Source organism: Panthera uncia, chromosome X, assembly GCF_023721935.1.
Source record: "Panthera uncia isolate 11264 chromosome X, Puncia_PCG_1.0, whole genome shotgun sequence".
Classification (NCBI taxonomy): Eukaryota; Metazoa; Chordata; class Mammalia; order Carnivora; family Felidae; genus Panthera; species Panthera uncia.
This window is the reverse complement of record NC_064817.1, coordinates 25,584,960-25,600,452: the sequence shown is the minus strand read 5'-3', so window position 1 is coordinate 25,600,452 and position 15,493 is coordinate 25,584,960. Positions and strand designations below refer to the sequence as shown.

The 15,493-nt window shown below is 48.9% G+C and overlaps 1 protein-coding gene across 5 annotated transcripts in view; it reads left to right on the top strand.

The window, feature by feature from the left end:
- The window catches only part of DMD (dystrophin), a 1,998,908-nt gene that overhangs the window by 1,881,426 nt on the left and 101,989 nt on the right, over positions 1–15,493 (top strand). For all 5 annotated transcript variants that reach the window (XM_049644566.1, XM_049644563.1, XM_049644565.1 and 2 more), the window contains one exon: positions 11,970–12,044. In XM_049644566.1, the coding sequence (XP_049500523.1) occupies positions 11,970–12,044 (75 nt within the window). The remainder of the gene's footprint in view (positions 1–11,969; positions 12,045–15,493) is intronic.

Here is a 15,493-nt window from a genome sequence, read left to right as displayed (position 1 = left end):
AGAGCAGGGGAGGGGCAGAGAGAGGGAGACACAGAATCTGAAGCAGGCTCCAGGCTCCAAGCTGTCAGCACAGAACCGGTCGCGGGGCTTGAACTCACGAACCACGAGACCATGACCTGAGCCGAAGTCAGACACTCAACCGACTGAGCTACCCAGGCGCCCCAGATTTTATTTTGATTGTAAACTGAGTATTTAAATTCACTTTTAGCTTTTATGGGCTCACTTAGAAACGAATCAGGGTTTCATAAAGAACATACCGTATGTGGAAATTTTTCAGTTCTCTTGACCTTAAAAATGTTCACTGGAATACACCTGAAATCCTGTTGAAAACTCCTTTTGTGTTGGATATATAAAAATTGTACACAGCCATCTGTTTGCTTTGTATGTTTGTGTATGTATATAAGCATGCTCACATAACCAGGCTTTTCTGTGTGGATATTACTTGGAACGTCACAAATACCCGGGAAATGCGTACTGGATTTTTGTGAGTGAGCACGTTGGTTTTGTATTTTCTCACGTTTTTAGAAGCCTGAATTTTCTATGAAAGTTTTAATTTTTTAGCAATCTCTGCACCCAACGTGGGGCTCGAACCCACAATGGCGAGATCAAGGATCGCTCACTCCACCGACTGAGCTAGCCCAGGCGCCCCTTAGAAGCCTAAATCTTTAAGCCATGAGCTTAGCACATGGTTTGGCCCATAATAAGTGCTTAGATAAATGTTAATTGAGGATTTAAAAATGTATAAGTAATTGTCACTTGATGAAATGTAGTCAGCAGAGTGATTGGGATTTTGGTTCTGTCTTCCCACCCGTTCTTGTACTGGAAAAGTAAGTATATTAAGGCAGTAGTATTTTTGGTGGCAGAGTCACTTAGTTTGCGTTAGTAAGAGGTGGAGACCAAAGAATTAATAGCTGGAAAGTTTTTGGAAAACCCGGTTAGAACTGCTTCCATAGAGTGATCTGAGTGAGAGCCAGAGAATAGCCAGTTATTGGAGGAAGCTGACAATTTCGACCAGGACAGGAAAAAGACTGGGTAACTACAGGGCAAACGTACAAGTTTGGGGGAGAGCAAGGGAGTGGTCTTGCCGAGGCCGGAATCTAAAAGAAATGCCTCCTGGGGCCCAACCGGGGAATTTAAATGACTGAAGGTGGCTGGGTAGGACCTGGGGCGACCTGAAAAGCTTCTCTTAGGGTAAATGAGCCTCCGCATCTCCTCTTGTTATGCAGGAATGCGAGTCTTCATCTTGCTCCCGAGAAGCAGGACAATGGAAGTCTCCACAAATTTTTAACTCTTGGCACATCAGTCAACAGTTCAAAAAACCATTATGTGAGCCAAAAATCCACGAACCGCACAAAAACAAACAAACAAAAAACCCATCCGCTGGCTAGATTCAGCCAGTTTGTGACCTCTGGTCTCTGGTTACCAGAGGAATAATCGAAAGACATTGGAGTTTGGGGAGAAAGCTCATCTGTTGAAATCCTGGAAGATAAGGGTGGGGGGTGGGGGGGGGCGGGGAACAACAACTAGCTGAGAAGTTAAGACCGGTAGGAACTTCAGAATGTAGGGGAATCTTGTTGAGCCCGTTCTAAAACCGGAAGCTGCTGAAGTTGAGGCTCCCATTAAAGGAAATGAGGAAAATGTTTAATTTCATCATCAAAGTAGGTTTCTCGCCCCAGGTCCCCAACTGTGAGAGAGGACGGTGAATTTGAAAGAGGCAGTGTCCATCTTACGCAGAAAAAGTAGTACTCTTCTCCAGTCCCCCCCCCCAAGAGTAGGCCATACCATTATCCAGAAATGATTTGCAAATTCGGTTATAGGAAAAGCTGTAGCAAGTCATAAAAATTAAGTCACGCGTGATCATTTAAATCGTCTCACCTTGATTGTGAAGAGTAAAATGTGATTAAACGGTCTCTGCCCTAGAGAGTCTGGGATGTGCGCACATTTATGAAGAGAGAGTGGTAAGATTGCTTAATTAATGAAGTTTAAAACAGACTGGAAGGAGACGGGGCGGGGGCGGGGGGGGGTCAGTTGCAAAGTTCGCGAAGCTGGTATAGTCGCGTCTATGGTTGAGTTGCCCCTGCCAGGACTGAGGAACACGCGGGAGGGCAGTGACTGAAGGCTCTGAGTCAAAGAGGGGGAATCCTGTCCGGCCATGAACTCTCTGATGATCTCTGTCCAGAAGGAGCCGGGAAGGAAAGAGCATTGGCTTCATCTGGTGTGCCTACCATTGGAGCATGAAGAAGATGACAAGGGAGGCTGTTGAGAGATTAATGACCAATTTCGTGACCTTGCCGATTGAAGTGCCTTCCAGCGATCAGGAGAGCAAATCAGGAAGTGCTGAGGGTAGAGAAGCTTTCTCAGTGAGTTGACAGAAGGAAGAAAAAAAAAAAAAAGGGGGCTGACTAAATGTGGAATTTGGGGGCAGGGAGTGAAGTTAAGGATTTCCATTCTTTGGGTGTGCTGGCCTGGCAAGTAAGCCCTCTGTTTCGAGTGTCTTATCTCACTGCTAAGCTTGCTTATCCCTCACTGCCCCATGTCTGGGGCTGCTTCTCCTGAGATGAAACCTCCAGCCTTCTATCAGTGCGAGGCGGGAAGTGGCCGGTGCGCTTGGCTGCTTAGGGTGGGGGAGAAAGTGTCGAGGGCTCAAAAGACAACCAATCCTTGGATCTTTCAGCCACATCACAGCCTTCACAGGAGCCTGGAGCCTCCGAGTTTTGAGACTCCTTGGTTGTGTACATTGGGAACCTTCTTAAGTAGCCCCCAGCCCCTCCCCCCCCCCAACTTGCCCTTCTTCCCCTCATATTAATTGAGACTTGGGATTTCTCTGGTCTCCTAAGTCAGTTAACCACCAGATCATCTACCAAGCTTCCCAGATACTGCAGCTGTGCTCTGTTCTCTTCTTCCCGGATCTGTCCCTCTTCTGTTGGGGAGATATCCGTTTGAATTCTTATGTTGTCATCCTAGTAGAGTTTCGGGAATAAGGAGACAGAAACGAGTGTGTTCCCTCTGCCTTAGGTAACTGGAAATCCCGAGTTGAGTTCTTACAGTGATGTGGAAGGCCCTGAATAGGCCTCTTCCTGCCTGTCAGGCCTCATGGCGTCCATTCTTCCTCACTCTCTGAGATTTCAGCACTACTGATCTTCTTAAGATTCTTCATGGTCCATGCTCTTGTCTACTTGGGAGCCTCCTTTTACACATGCTGGCCCATGATCTTGTTTTGTTCTTGGCCTCTACCCGGTTAATCCCCATCACCCTCTAGATCTTTGCTAAAACCTCACTTTCCCAGAGCAGCCTGCCTGGCCTCTGTTTCCTTCCTTGTGTCCTCTCAGGAAGTACTGAAAGGACAGATGGAAGGATTATGGCTCCATGCAGGTCTTTTAAAAAGCTATAGACCAGTTTTGCCTAAACGGTCTTTTTAAATCATGAGTGTTATTTTGTTTGTATTTTTTGGTGGGCAAGGTTTTGAGAATCAGAGCCACCCCAGTGCTTTCTGATCGGAAGCTGAAGTAAAAGGAACGTGGCCCATTGGGGTGCCTGGGTGGCTCGTTCAGTCAAGCATCTTGAGGTCATGATCTCACAATTGGTGGGTTTGAGCCCCGTGTCGGGCTCCACGCTGACATTTCTGCGTTGATAGCCTGGAGCCTGCTTGGGATTCTCTCTCTCCCTCTCTGTCGGCCCTTCCCCCGCTCACTCTCTCTGTCCCTCAAAATAAATAAAATAAAACTTAAATAGGAATATGGCACCGCAATGTCATTAGGAGTCAGCTCTCCATTTTCTGGGGAAGCTGTCCGGCTCCCCAAATGGTATTCATTCATTCATTCATTCATTTTATTTAATCTCTAGACCCAATTTGGGGCTTGAACTCACAATTCCGAGATCCAGAGCAGCGTGCTGTGCTGACTGAGCCAACAGGCGCCCTCCCCGAAATGGTATTTGAGGCTCTATAGTAACCCCCCCCCCCCCCGACAAAAAAACTTTATGTGGGCCATTTGTTACAGAACATGCTTTCTCAACTAACCTTTTAGCACAGCAGGGGACTGGGAGCAAAACTAATTTGGGTATCCCCTCTTTGAGGAGAACAGTGTTGCCAAGAGTTAGGGAGCCTCTGCTGAGGAAGGCCAGGCCAGAGGAGGGAGCCAGAAAGGCCTCGAGCAAACCCACGGTCGGGATTTTGTGCTATCTTTGATTTCACCGTTGAACTTCTCAATTTTCTGTTTTTTTTATTTTTGGCTTATAACCTCCTTCTCTCTTCTGCAATTTGAAGTCCGCCACGTTTGGGCCACAGTGGACTACTTAGGTGCTTCTCTTCATGTGTTAGAAAAATTCTAGAGGGGGGCGCCTGGGTGGCTCAGTCGGTTAAGCGTCTGACTTCGGCGCAGGTCACGATCTCACGGTCCGTGAGTTTGAGCCCCGCGTCGGGCTCTGTGCTGACAGCTCGGAGCCTGGAGCCTGCTTCGGATTCTGTGTCTCCCTCTCTCTCTCTGACCCTCCTCCGTTCGTGCTTTGTCTCTCTCTGTCTCAAAAATAAATAAACATTAAAAAAAAAAAATTAAAAAAAAAAAATTCTAGAGGGTCCCTGGTGGCAAATAAGTATTACCATTTCACTTCTGGAAGCGTCACTCGGTGGTAATTGTAAGTTCACAGGCTTGGCTTTCTGGAGTTCTCGTAGCTCTGAAGGTGTACTTCCTGTGTCCCTCTGTGTACATTTACTTTATCCCCATTTGGGTGAAGTTCTATGTTGATGATGAGGTTTGAATGAGTTTAGAGTTTAAAAGGCCTCAAATATATTTAAAAACATTCATGGCCAAGTCTCATGGGTTAATGTACCTCTTCTTTCTCAGCTGACTTTTAAAAGATCAGTTCTGGAAACCCTACCCGTTGTCGAAGGGTTCCCAGTAATTCTGCGTTGTCCTCTAAAATCCCCGAGGCCTGGATGTGCTGGCTTACCTTGCTTTCAAGGCAGACTTGGTTTAAACTACTCAGTTTGTCTCAAGCCTCATTAAGACCCATGGTTCTGGTCTCTTCTAGGGAGGTTGACCTGGCCCGGAGAATACTTGCCAGGTGGAGGGTCCGTTAGAACACTATAGGAAGAGTGAGGCCAGGGAAAGAATGCAAAGGGGATGAAAAGATGGTCTTCGTAGCCAGTTCTTAGAGACACTTAATTTGAAGGAGAAAGGAAGAGGGGTGGTAGTTAGCTGGTGTGGACAGAGTACGTGAAGTGTACGTCCTTAGAAGTTGAGAGACACTTGAGTCCATTTATTTTATTTTTATTTATTTATTTTTTGATGTTTATGAGACAGAAAGAGAGCATGAACGGGGGAGGGTCAGAGAGAGAGGGAGACACCGAGTCCGAAGCAGGCTCCAGTCTCCGAGCTGTCAGCACAGAGCCCGACGCGGGGCTCGATCTCAAGCCGTGAGATCGTGACCTGAGCCGAAGTCGGTTGATTCCCCAACCGACTGAGCCACCCAGATGCCCCAAGTCCATTTAAATATCCGCCACCTTCCTGTAGGAGAAGGGGTGCCGGGTGGGCGAGACTGCCTCGTTTTGGCTTCTTTGGAAAATGATGCAAATGGAAATGCAGTATTCGTTTACTTCCTCCTGCATGCCAAACATTCAGGCCGGAACTGTACCAAAAATGATCATACTGCCTCCCAATTGTATGCTTCACTCGTGGTCCCCTGAATGAGTTGGATTACGTTTCTTCGGGGAAACCGAGTTGGTAGGAAGACACAAAGACCACAGCGCTAATTTATCTGTTGGAATAATCTTTGGCCATCCAGCTCTTTCCACTCATTAATTTTATGAGGTCATTATCATTCTTCCTACCTAATAGATAAACACACTAAAACTTTGAGCCTTTACCAAAAAGTCTCATTTTTTTTTTCCCCAAGTCTCATTTCCAAGCCATTGGAAAGCCAGACTGGAATAGTCCTTGTTTTAAATCCTAGACCTCAGTTGAGTCAGAGATAGCAGGACTTTTGAAGCATGATTGAACGGCAGAAACCAGCTGTAAAGCCGAAATGAAAAATGCAAAACAAAAAATGGAAATGAAAGGGCCTAATGGTTTATCTCTTAGAATATTTTCCAAGTTTTCCCTTGACTTTTATTTTTTAATTTTTTTTTTTAACGTTTATTTATTTTTGAGACAGAGAGAGACAGAGCATGAACGGGGGAGGGGCAGAGAGAGAGGGAGACACAGAATTGGAAGCAGGCTTCAGGCTCTGAGCCATCAGCCCAGAGCCCGATACGGGGCTCGAACTCACGGACCGCGAGATCGTGACCTGAGCTGAAGTCGGACGCCTAACCGACTGAGCCACCCAGGCGCCCCAATTTTCCCTTGACTTTAAATGCTGAGGTGTTGTGCACAATTTTTGCAAGACCGTTGTCCAATGTGTGTAGATTTCTGACTTGAGCTGTTGTTCCTCTTTTCTGGCATTTGACACCTTCTACCATCCACCTTCCCCTGAACTGGAAGTAAAAATCTTACAACAGAAATATTTACCAAAGTCCAGAAGAATTCCCAGGCTAAACAAAGGGGCAAACCGCCCCCCCCCCCCGTTACTTGTTTTGTGCCTCGAAATAAAAGCTATAAATGGGCCGTCCCTTCAGTAGCTGGTGATTGAACTTGAGAAGGTAGATAGGTTGATATTTGCCCTTCTTCCGTCAGTTTCTAGATTTCTCTATTTTTAGGCTAGCACCAGCCCTGGATAAAATAATTCAAGTCATGAAGAGGAATGTTCAGTTCAGCGTTTTTATCCTTCTGAAGTGTGCTTTCTACCAGCTGCCATGGAAACATTGTGCAACTCGTTTCTTGGATAGTCTCACCCCTCTTGAGTTCCGGTTACTGAGCGCTGGTGAGCTCATTACAACTTGGATCCAAGTCCTGGAAAGGCAGCTCCCGGGGAAGGTGGAGGCCAGCCTCCCTCCCGCAGGGGACAGGGGTGGGGAAGGGGGGGGGCAGTTTAGGTTTATTGGGCATGCATACTTCAGCTACCAGGTCAGCTCCAGCCCCAGCCCGGGACCGTGTCACGTTGTCCGCAGCTGTCCCACGTCTTGAGGTTTCTGTGTGCATCCTACACGCCTTCCCAAGGCTGGAGACTCAACGCCTCCAGCTGTAAGCCAGAGGGAGCGGTGCTGCAGATTCCTAGCAACACGGGCAGACTCAAACAACACAGATGGTGATCTCTCTTGAGTAGGGCTTTCAGGGCAGTGGGTGGGGGGTCCGCTGAAAGGGTGTCCGAGAGGATAAACTGGAGGCAGAATGCCATAGTCAGGAGGATTTGGAAGGGAACCCAGTTTGAACTGCTTTGGGGACGCTGCGAGAGCTGCTAGAGGAGGAATGTACCAGAGGCCTGTCTCGGAGAATATTCCGTAGTGAACCGCACCCTGAAAGAATCCGATCACCCTTGCCTCTCCCGCTTGGATGTAGCTTCTGGTGGAATTTGCCAGTTCTTGAAATAAACTGCGAAACATGGCTGAAGCTTCTGACCTCCTTTAGATCATTTGTTCTGAATTCTGAATGGAACCAAGAAAATTAGCAAAGGGGTAGAATTGGTCGTGGGAGAAGGATCTGTTTTAGGAAAGAAGGAAGATGGTAGACGAGGCCGATGAGTCCAGGGGGAGTCGTAAAGGAGGCTTAGGAAGGAAGAGAAAAACAAGAGAAAGTTTCGCCACTGCCTTCTGCCCAGACGTTTGATCGACGCAGTCGACGCCCGACACTTGTGTGCAAGTCAGTGAATGAAAGGAAATTTGGAGTTGGAGGCCTGTTCCTTGGAAAGTGCTACGGGATGGTGGTACAGGAGGAGTAGTGTGTGCTTGACAAGAAGGGCGTCCCCGTGTTTCCATGTGGCTCATTTTACAAAAGAGCCAAAGAGGCTCGTTCATGAGCGTGTGAAGGAAGTCTGGGCCGCCGCGTGTGGGGAAAGCGTGATCATGCTGCTGGTGTTACGCCCTTGTCGAGGGGAGGCCGGGAATGAGCGTCTTGTGGCTTAGTGCCCCAAGACGTGCGTTGGCTGAGACCACCCAAAAATGTAAGCAGAGAGAGATCACGAAGGGCAGAAGGGGGGGGGGGGGCCTAGGTGAATCAAGTTGTCCTGAGCAGAGAACAAGCTTTGGAGAGAAAAGTGAATTCACTTGGAGGAGAGGGAATCTGTACCAATCGCCTTTGAGGGAGAACGCGTTTAGACCCTTTTAATACATTGAGTACTTTTTACTGGTGTTCATCATAAACAAGAGACCCGCAGCTAGATCCCAGGGGTGAATTGTTGGGTTCATTGGTCATAGTTGTCATCATATATTCTCCTAAAAGTCCACAAAGTGGAACTTGAGAAAGGAAAAACAAAAGACAACACATACTTGACCTTTAACAACACCAAACAATAGATTTCATTAAAATGTACGATTAGAGTAATCGATCACCTGGGGATCTTGTTCAACGTGTTGATTCTGATCCGTGGATCTGGGTGGGGCCAAAGATTCTGCATTTCCGACAAGCTCCGGGTCGTGCTGTTGACCCTCGAATGACGCTTTGGACAACTAGGACCTACCTACCAGTGTATAACGAAGGCACGTCTCCGAACAGGCTCTGTCACAAAAGAACATTGCTTAGCCACGGGGCGGAAACCAGTCTCACTAAAGCGTATGCAAAAGGCACCGTGAAGTCCCAGCCCTGCCTTTTTGCGTGCTCGGCGAGAGAGCCTCACCGTGCCTGGCCACAGCCCTCGGACACAGCGGGTCTCCAAGTGTGGTCCTGGGACCGGCAGCGTCAGAATCTCCTGGAAAGTGGTTAGAGATGCGTACTGTCAGTCCCTCCCCGGATCTACAGAGTAAGAAAATCTGGGAGCCGGGCCCGGGAAGTGGTACTTTGAAAGCCGCCCTCCCCAGGTAATTGTGATGCGGGCTCAAGTTGGAGAACCACTGCTCCGGCAGCCGGCTTCTGTTGACTGTCCGATGGAATTCGCGCCACCAGCAATTCAGTGACCGGCAGGTGGACCTTTTGGAATCCGGCCTAGGGCACCATTTCTCTGGGTGGAGAGCCTGCTAGATTCTTCTCGGAGCCCGATAACGGAAGGGCGGCCAGTGTCTCGAAACCTTTTCCAGCGGTCCTCGTGTTTCGCAAACCGCTAACGTCACCAGCGCAGACCTATCTAGCGTTAATTTGGATAATTAATGAATCCCCGGTGTGATGGGAGCTAAATATAGCTGAAGTACTTGGAGTGGCCACCTCTGGGGGGAGGCTTTTTGATGAATTGCTAGCCACCCACCCCTAGAGTGTGCATTCCTGACTCAGAGGGCTGAGCGCCTCTGCGTCGCAGCGTAAGCTAACACGTACGTACGTCATGCTGCACTGGCCACGTGAGGGTTTTCTTTAAACTCGGCGCACTTCAGGACTACGCCACAGTCTCTTTATTCGCTCTCCTGTTGCTTTGTTGCCAAGATTTTAGCTACTGCCGTGGACATGCATGTACACATCTTTTTGTGGACATGCTTTTCTTTCTTTTCGGTAAATCTCCAGGAGTGGAATATCTGGGCCATAAGAGAGATGTGTGTTCAGTTTCATGGGAAACTACTCAACCGGTTTCCCGAGGTGGTTGAACTATCTTCCATTCCCACCAGCAGCGTCTGAAGAGGTCCACTCGCTCTGAATCCTCGCCAGTATACGTATCCTGCATAAGTATACGTATCCTGGATACGTATACGTATACGTATCCTGGATAGCGTACTGTCATTCGTGTTGATATTTATGCTGAATATTTTAAACATCTTTTTTTTTTTTTTTTAATGTTTTATTTTACTGAGAGACAGAACATGAGAGGGGGAGACTCAGAATCCGAAGCAGGCTCCAGGCTCTGAGCTGTCAGCCCAGAGCCCGACTCGGGGCTCGCACTCACGAACCGTGAGCTCCTAACCCGAGCCAAAGTCGGACGCCCAACCGACTGAACCACCCTGGCTCCCCGTCTGCCGAATATTTTAAAGTAAATTACGGACATCGTTTTTCTTCTCCCTCATGTCAATTCAGGTTTTTCCGTTTGGTCTCTGCAAAGGCCGTGAAGCTGATAATGTTGACCCAGGCGACTCGGGTGTGCGTTACATTATTTCCCTCTCCTAACCCCCAAGTAGAATTGGTGTCATGGGTGCCACTCGATTGTCTGGTTTTTTTTTTTTTTCCTTCCTTCATTCTTTTGTTCGTTTGTTCCTCCATTCGGTCAACAGTTCACTAGCTGCAGGAGACCTGCTTTTTCAGAAAGCGGTTGTATATTAAGTCCCTGGGAGAGATGACAGAAGTAGGAGAGAGAGTCCTTGTCTTCAAGGACTCTTGAAGTCCTTGTCTCTGTGAAACCTACCTACACAGAAATGGTAGCAAAGAAATACAGCCCAGTTTAGTGCAAGGCTTGCACACCCTCGAGTAAGGGCATTATCTGAGTAAAGCCTCCTGCTGGGGAAGGTGAGTTGGGCCTGATAGACCGTCGGCCTCCATCACTGAGATGTTAACCTGTGCTGACTATTAGAATGATGGCTCCTCAGAGTATAAACTAAATGTTTACTTTAGTCCCAGTTATCTTGGAAAATGCATCTCAAACTCACACACACTAAGAAATTCTTGAAAGGTTAACAGTGCGTATCTTTGGGTAAGGGGATTATCGGTGATTTGCTTACTTGATTGTAAATTTTTCTTTAATGTCCAAGTTGTCCACAGTGAGCATGTGTAACTTTGATCATCAGAAGAAAGTATGATATTAAATGGGTGATGGGGATTAAGCAGGGCTCTTGCTGTGAAGGGCCCTGGGTCGTGTATATGAGCTATGAATCACCATGTTCCACACCCGAAACTGATCTTGCGCTGTTTGTTAACTACCTGGAATTCAGATAAAAACTTAGACAAAAAATCATCATATAAATAAACCCAGTATTCATCCTTTCAAGCCTGAAGCTCTCCCACTGTGATTTTTAAATTCTTCAAACATGCTTTTCATTTACCCGAGATCTGTCTTAAACTTCTATCTTTTTTAGAAGGTCTCCTGTATTGTCATTAATGAAATGTTGTTTTAATTATTACCGTGAAAACAAAGTCACCTATACTTAAAAAAATTTTTATTTTTGAGAGACAGAGATAGCATGAGCAGGGGAGGGGGAGTGAGAGAGAGAGAGGGAGATACAGAATCCGAAGCAGGCTCCAGGCTCTGAGCTGTCAGCACAGAGCCCGACGTGGGGCTCGAACCCACGAGCCGTGAGATCATGACCTGAGCCCAAATCGGACACTCAACTGACTGAGCCACCCAGGCGCCCCGATACACTTCTGAAGAAAAAAAAAAAACTCAAAAAAGTATTGCATCGCCCCTTGATTGTTTGCTAAGTTCTAATAGCTATTTCAAAAATAGATTGCTTGTTCTCTTTTAATTGTGTAGCCAAGATCCACTCCAGTAGAACCGAGGTTATAGTCCAGAAGAAAAAGACTCCCTGTGTGTCTGTTCCCTTTTAGGAATAAGGACTACATGAATGAATGCCCTGCGGGGGCTCTGCCACTGGAGTCCTTCACAGAACTTAGCTTTCCTGATTGTCAGACAGCAAAAAGACATTTTTGGGGTTTTTTTTGCTTTTCTCGCATTGACAGAAGTTTTAAAAATGTTTTTTCAATGTTTTTATTCAGTAAACACATTATTCAGTGTGTGAGCAGGGGAGGGGCAGAGAGAGAGGGAGACACAGAATCAGAAGCAGGCTCCAGGCTCTCAGCTCTCCGCACAGAGCCCAACTTGGGGCTCGTACCTCCCCCACCCACAAGAGATCATGGTCAAAGTTGGACGCTTAACCGACTGAGCCACCCAAGCACCGCGCTAGAATTTTTAAATTTGGGGGATATACAAAAGATTTTTTTCTCTGTGTTACTGTTGTTGTTTCCGAAACATTGGGAGCTTTTGTGCTTTCTGATGAAATAACAAAACGCTCTCTCTTTTGTCTCTTTTTTCCCCAGCTGACCTGAATAATGTCAGGTTCTCAGCTTATAGGACCGCCATGAAACTCCGAAGACTGCAGAAGGCCCTTTGCTGTGAGTATTAACCAGTGCTTGGAACACTTGACGTTCGTCTTGGCTTTAAAAAAAAAAAAAAAAGTGGGACCAGGGGTATTTTCACTTGCAGAGGGGGAGAAATAGCTATCACACGTCCAGCTGCAACATAGATTTCCCTTTAGTAAGGTGTCTGTGGCCTAATGTGCCCCTAGACTACTTTGTGATATTATCTAGAGTCTCTCCTGTGTCACCGTTCCTTGATTGGACAAGGTGTTTGTACGTTCTGGTCCCAGCTAGTGACACTGGCATCCAGGGTTACCTTTCTGAACCTTGAAATCTCTCTCCCTCTTCTGCCTTTGTTTCTCCTTCTTCTAAACGGTGTGTCGTAGTAGAAGGTCAATACCTGCATTAGCCCCGCCGCATTTTGTAGGTGTGAGTAGATTATTAGCTTGACTGCTAATGTTCCGATGAATGATGTGATGATAAAGACCCAGACGATGGGCTAGTTTCTCTGCTTCTGCTGAGTATCCACGTCCGTGGGGAAATCGTGGCCTGTCATACGGCTCTGTGTCTTCGTCTCCTAGTTTATTTATACCTCTCCGCTGTCATCAAGGTGAGGTAGAATATATTGTTGGAGGGCCCGTGTGCACTGATGATAGAACCATGGGAGAGACAGGCACGGGCCCTACCTGGATGGCACTCGTAGCCTAATGAGGGAGACCCAGGGGGTCCATGAGAGTCTGGAGACATAGGTGAATGAATAGAAGATCATCGAGAAGGGGCACAACTGGTAAAAGAAAAAAACAAAACAAAACCGCGCGGTCCCGTTTCTAGTTGCACACTTGATGGGCACCTTGAGGAATAGTGAAGAGACAGTTTCAAAGTCCTGTCTTTCGTTATGTGACAGTAGACTCGGGGTACTGTGAGAACAGCTAGTTGTGGGGGTGAGCTTTTGCTTGAGGAAATGGTGGCTAAGCTCTGTGAGTCCAGAAGGATTCGTCCCGCTTGCTCTAGGAGTGTTCGAGTTGGAAGGAGTAGCGTGTGCTGCTGTATTCAGGAACTGAACACACTGGAGCCTGGCTGAAGCCTAGAGTCCCAGGAAGGGGCTATGGTGAAACATTTGGCCGGAGACCCAGGTGGGGGGCAGATGGTGAAAGGCTTTTGAAACTTATGTGGAGCTTAGAGGTTAGTGGGGAGCCACGCAAGGGGATGACACGGTGGGATTTTCATTTAGAAAAGGTCATCGTGCCTGTGCAGTCGAGTGTGGGTCGACCGAGCGGGTCGTGCACCTGACCAGAGAGACTGGTTGAGCAGTTGTGGTGCTCTAAACTGGCAACGTGGTCTGGGGCGCCTGGGTGGCTCAGTCGGTTAGGCGTCCGACTTCGGCTCAGGTCACGATCTCGCGGTCCGTGAGTTCTAGCCCCGCGCGGGGCTCTGGGCTGACGGCTCGGAGCCTGGAGCCTGCTTCGGATTCTGTGTCTCCCTCTCTCGCTGCCCCTCCCCTGCTCAAGCTCTGTCTCCCTCTGTCTCAAAAATAAATAAAAACGTTAAAAAAAAAAAATTTACACTGGCAACATGGTGGCCCGAATGGATGCTGGAGTAATGGAGAGAAGTGGAGACAATGGAGAAAATACTTAAGAGGTGAACGTGACAGGCCTTCGTGATGTACTTAATCAGGTGCGTGAAGGGGACCCAAGGAAGCTGCTAGGTGCTCGCTTGGGCGAACGGTGGCCCTGCCCGGTGAAGGGGGTGGGGGTAAAGCTGTGCTACTCAGCAGAAATAGACAAATAATATTTAGGACTCATCAGCCTGCAGATGTTTAGGGAGAGTGTGTAGACGGAGGAGAAAAGAGTATTTACGACAGGGGACGAACAGTGTGCAGAGGGGACTGCAGAGGCGAGGCCCGCGGGGGAGAAGGAAGATCCCAAGAGTGAGAGGGCCGTGTATGGTGTGGAGGAAAGAAGTGGCCGGCTCCTGGGGGGCCGATGTCGATGGGAGGCCAGCATGGGGTTGGCACGAGTGCCCCGCGGATTTTGCAACAAGGGGTCGGTTGCTCCAGGGAGGTTGTTAGAAGCGTGGGGGAGGTGGTGAAGCGGTCTCAAAAGTACGCGCAAAGGGGACGAAATGATGGTTGTCACGGCCCGTTCTTGGAGACGCTTACTTTGAAGGAGATAGGACGAGGGGTGGTAGTTAGCTGGTCCGGACAGAGTACACGAAGTGGATGTACTGAGAAGTTGAGAGACACTTGAGTCTAGTTACATATGTATTTATTTTGAGAGAGAGAGAGTGAGAGCGAGAGAGTCCCCAGGAGGCTCTGCACGGTCCATGCGGAGCCCAGCATGGAGCTCGATCTCACAAACTACGAGATCATGACCGGAGAAGTGTTGGAGGCTTAACCAGTTGAGCCACCCGGGTGCCCCCGAGTCCACTTCACTGAGGAGGAGAGGCGAGGATGAGATAAGAAACAATGGGAGTTCTGGGAGCCTAGGGGAGGTAACGTGGGATCCAAGAGAAGGAATGGGCACCTCTCTGCTGCTGTAATGGGGGGCGGCGAGGAAGGGATCTGTGCAGGTCCGGGTAGCTAAGGAGACCCAGCGGGGGGAAGCTGTGGGAAGCCACGTAGAGGTTTGTTTTCTGCGGGAAGACCGACTTCCCTGCTGCGATGGGGAGCCGAAAGCGAGAGGGTTGTGGGTGGGTTCCCGGTTCTGGAGCATTGGCGAGAAGGGGGCCAATGTGAGCAGCAGCATTAGGAGCCCAGTCTGCTCAGTGTTCTGCCCCGGTAGCCGTCCGCACGGCTGTGGCCTTTGTCCGGGCTCACTCAGTACTCGGGGGCCGGGTGGGTCCAGCCCAGGTGGGCAGAGGACAGCTGGGCAAGAGCAGTGAGGATTTGGGCAAAAGAACGATTCAGTGGTTGAAGGGATGTCTGTCGAGGCCACGTTGGGGCAGAGGAGCCGTGAATTCACGTGCAAGCTGGTCATCGGGAGGGAGAAGGATCGAGAGGCTGACCGTTGGGGGCGCTCGAGGAAGAGCTGGTGTGGAAGTCCCTGGAAGGCCGAGAGGCTGTGGTCGGAGAGGAGCATAGCTAAACACTGTGGAACAAGTCCAGGTGACTAGGTCCAGGCTGTGACCGTCTGAGTGGGTCGAGTAGATGTGAACTTGCATGGAGATGAAACAGGAACGCAGGGAGGTGAGGCAAGAAGGGCCGACACGTCAGCCCCGCCCATGTTGGGGTCTTCCGGAGGGGGGCCAGGACTGGGGAAGAGAGAGCTGTGAACCTGGGCTGCTGAGTCTTCAGAAATGAAGGCGCCTGACCCTGGGGTCTGCAGAGGCTCTAGCAGGCGGTCCAGGAGCGTCGCTGGCGTGTGGCTTGGTCCCCAGAGATGAGGAAGAACTGTCCCAGAAGTGAATTCCCCTGGCAGGAGAGCGTCTGTGTTCCTCTTTATCTGGGCCTCTCCGGTGCTTAGCACGAAGCCTGGCACACAGTACGA